Below are 4,058 nucleotides of genomic sequence, written 5' to 3' on the forward strand. Positions count from 1 at the left end.
GGGCCTTCCAGGGGAGAGACGGACGGACGGACGCTTTTCGAGGCTGAAGAGGCATCCCCTGCCCTCTGGGGGATCCACCTGCTGCTCGCCAGGCTTCTGGCTGCTTTCCTGCGCCCGGCTGGTTCCCCCGCGCTTTCTGTAGCCTTTCAGATCTGTAGCTTCGAGCGTGGTGCGCTGGGTGAGCCGTTGGGGTGGGATTTAATGGAAGCAGCGCTGTATCGTGCTTCTGCTGTTGCCCAGAAACTTCTGTCCTGTAGCAGCCTGTCTTTTCCACCCCTTTTTCCTCCTTCTTCACGCACCCCAGGCCCTGCCACCACAGCCGGAAAGTACAGCAGCCTTCCTGTGCAGTTTCAGGTTTGGTAATGCCCAGATCACTTAAAATGAGGTTTACTTAAGGCACTGCTCGAAACAGGTTTTTACCGTGTTTCAGAGAGCGATGCCTGCATGGAATCGGTATCGAAACGTGCAGGTGTTCATTTCTGGTGCTTACGAACGCAGACCTGCCTTAAAAGCTGGATTTCTCCTACCAGTTCCAGCTGGCCCTTAGCGAGCCAGGGCAACCGAGTTGTGGATGCCACAGGAACCTCGGTTTGCTCCGCGTTCATCCAGACAGTAATCAAAATGTTACCAGGGGACACAGAAGGAACGTGTTTGATGAAGGTAAGGAATGGAAGTAGGTCAACTGAGGAAGACGGGTTTGTTTCAAATCGAGCTGCTGCGATGCTGTAGTAGACAATCGCACGAGGCGGCTTGGGTCGTGCCGCCGTACGGTCACGAGTATGAAGCTTTCTAGAGCAGAGTGGCTGCTTACTGGGTGAGGACTTGTTGGGTTTGTAACCTAGGCTGCTGACCGCGTTACCAGAATCTCTGAAACACACCAGTGGGGTTGTCCTCGGAGCTGAGGGTGGTGTTCTCTTTATAAATGGCATGAAAAAAAGTAGTTCATCCTCTCTTTAGGAAAAAAAAAAAAAAAGCAGCTAATTTTTGTGAGTTCCAGGCTGTCCATTGTCCTTCATAACACCCACGCCCTATAGTTATCGTAGGTGTCGCGCTACAGCAGGCAAAATAAGTAAAGGCATCTCTGTATACGGTAGCTACAGTCATCTGTAAAGAGTGTGGTTAGGATGTAACATGATGCATATATATATATAATTTACATATGTGTGTATATACACGTGTATCCTAGACTCATTGTCTCTCTGAGGCTTGCTTTTCCTCCTTCCTTTGAAAGGGCGATGCTTTTCTGCCACGATAGAATGTGTCCAAGAGCGCCGGACTCTGGAGCCTTATTCTCTTGAAGACAGCTCTGCTTTCTGTGGCTGCTTTAGTAAAGGAACAAAGCTTTCCCACGTGTAGGAAGGATGCAACCGCTTGCCTCTTTCTGAGGGATTATGGTTTCGGTATCGGCACTGCATCTAGAGAGGGGGACCGGTCCAGCGAAGGAAGCTGCTCTATTTCACTTTGATTTGCTCTCCCTGTACAAACACTAAAGATGACAGAGCGGAGCTTGGGAGGTGGCCGCTTTGGCTCTGGGCACCTTGGTTGCAGGGGTCCACCTTGGGGAAGTACCCACGTAAGAAAAATGGCATGGTCTGAAATAGAAGCACAAAGTGTTTTGTGACGATGAGCTTGTCTTCAGGTTGGTATTTCACACTTTGGAGTGTGCTTTAGATATTCAGATCCTGTAGTTTATTTTGGAAGGGTTTTTTTTTAGTAATGGACTTAAAGTAACTGTTCAGTTAGGGAACTTTGACTTCCTCAGGTTTAAAATTAGCATCTTCATCAGTTACAAAGCTTCTCCCCAGTGTTACCCCGAACACCAGTTTCCCAGAAGACGGGCCTCCTGCCAAGGGATTTTCATCACTCTTGGGCAGTTCTGTCCTAGCGAAGCCAAAACTGGGAGATGTGCCTGGTGTTACCCAGGCGAGAGCCTTTGCGGTGGTGCAGCCGCTGCTCTCTGAAGGAGAGCATTCGGGTTCAGCTGGGAACCTAAATGCTGGAGTGCCTGTCACTTCCCAGTCGTGTCTTCTGGTCTGGGGGGAAATAATGTGCGTTGCCATGTGTTCAAGGTACATCTGATGGAGCACGTGAAATCGGAGAGAGCTGCTCTCATCAAGGGTTTGTTCCCATGAAATGGAAGGTGTTTCCACCTTATTTTACTTACGTATGCATAAATAAGCGTTGTTGCAACACTTTGGAATAAAGATGGCTTCTCTGAGGCCACTTGGTATCAGTGCAAAGATACAGCACTAAAGCCATTTTCTTTCCCTCCAAGAGAGTTCCCTGGAATTTATAAAACCCAGAAATAGGTGGGTGCTTGGATGCTCCCTCTGAGCCCCCAGTAAAGAAATAAAAAAGCTTGCCCAATATATTAATCATGTTCTATTGCTGTTTAAAAAGAAAAACAGCTTGGAGAAGCGTGAGACAGTATTGAGCATAGCTGGGAGACCTGCATATCGCAGGACGCCAGGTTGAAGAGGGAATCCTGGGATGGCCATGCCTCCCAGGGCGCCCTCCCAGGAGCGGTGCTCCGATGGTGCTGAGCTCGCGGTTGCCTGTCCCCGGTTCCAGCCGGGTCGTTGTGCTGGTGGGGCTCTGCGTAGGCTCCCGGCAGCTGACGATCCCTTCGGTTAAACTCGAGATCTTGAATTCCACCCAGCAGCTCAGGGGAGGCTGGCCCAGGCGGTCGTGCTGCCCGCCGGAGGGGCTGCCTGCTGTTTCTGCGTTGCTCTCTCACCTCGGCTCTGCGCAAGCTAAAGCTGTCCCCGCGCGCTGTCCCCGTGCAGGCGTGGCCAGCAGGGACGTGGCCGGCTGCGGGGAAGGAGCGCGCCTGTCGCCACGTGGAAGTCCTTGCCCGTGTGCCCTCTGCTAAGTCCCCCAAACGCAGTCACGACATGGCAGCAGTTCCCTTCATCCCGGGAGTACCTGTACGTAACGGACAGGGTGCCCTTGCTCTGGGGTGTTGCACCGTAAAATACTTGATTTTGGAATTTGTGAAGGACAGGGCAGGGGATCAGGCAGCGAGCTATATACAGCAGTAATGAGAAGAGCTATTTAAGAAGTGGGTGTAACAAACTCTTAATTAGATATGAGCTAAAGTAATGCTGCTCCAAATTCAAGTCAGCTTCTTGGAATGTGGACGGGAAGCTGAATGCCTTACAAGTGCCAATTAACTCGAGTGAGCTGGTAGAGGAACCCGGGTGTCTTCCTCGCTTGGATCAGCGCATTGCGCTGAAGTGCCGAGTTCTTCCGCCAGCGTCGTTTATTTTGCCGTGCCAGCAGCAACCCGCAGAAATTCCTAACCAGCCTGCATGGCTGCTTGCATTGCTGTTGTGAGGTGGAAATCACAAAGTTCAGGATTGATGGGTTTTAAGCTTACCTGTAACGAGGTACTGACAGTATGCGTGACGTCGGTGTCAACGAGGTCTTGTCAAATGTAATCTCTTAAGCTTGCACGTTGAGTTGGAACAGGTGACTAAAATTAGATTCCTGTGACATTTCTTGGCTGGAACTTCGGGTGTGTACATGCTAAGTACCACATGATGTAACTTCAGATCAATTTTAGAGCGTTGATTCCCACACGGAGGCCATCTGCTTGAATTTGCAGTGGCGTTAGGACAAGACTATATATTGCCGTAACCCTTACCCAGATGCTGTCAGGAGGAAATGGCAGAATTACTGCTGGCAAAGGCCGCAGATGACATCACAGGTCAGTTCTGTGGAAAAGGATGCTTCCTTGGTGTTTGGTTGAATTGTATGTAGTGTTTTGAACCGGGGATCATCCAGCTGGGTATGGGCTGGCGGCCGTGTGGAGCAGGAGGTGGTGGGCGATGGCTGACGGCGAGGCCTGCGGCGCGGCGGCTGAGGACCGCTGTGAATCCTGAACGTGCTGGAGGCAGAGTTACTGCCAACGCCACCGAGACTGTTTGGAAGTACACTGGAGAGCATGCTGGCTGTTGGAGAACGTCTAAGTGATGTGTTTGTGGGCAGCGTCTTTTGGTAGCTCCTTCGCTTATTAAAAAAACAGCAGTCAAAAAAAGGTCCAAAATGTGGTCTTG

At 50.8% G+C, this 4,058-nt stretch overlaps 1 protein-coding gene across 1 annotated transcript in view; it reads left to right on the forward strand.

Annotated features, from left to right (window-relative positions):
• The first annotated feature begins 2,894 nt into the window (after positions 1-2,894).
• Positions 2,895-4,058, forward strand: part of EIF3J (eukaryotic translation initiation factor 3 subunit J) — a 7,777-nt gene continuing 6,613 nt past the window's right edge. Inside the window, exon 1 of the mRNA XM_009634610.2 lies at positions 2,895-2,927. Coding sequence (XP_009632905.2) covers positions 2,895-2,927 — 33 coding nt within the window. The remainder of the gene's footprint in view (positions 2,928-4,058) is intronic.

The sequence above is a fragment of the Egretta garzetta genome, unplaced genomic scaffold, assembly GCF_000687185.1.
Source record: "Egretta garzetta isolate BGI_Z169 unplaced genomic scaffold, ASM68718v1 scaffold862, whole genome shotgun sequence".
Classification (NCBI taxonomy): domain Eukaryota; kingdom Metazoa; phylum Chordata; class Aves; order Pelecaniformes; family Ardeidae; genus Egretta; species Egretta garzetta.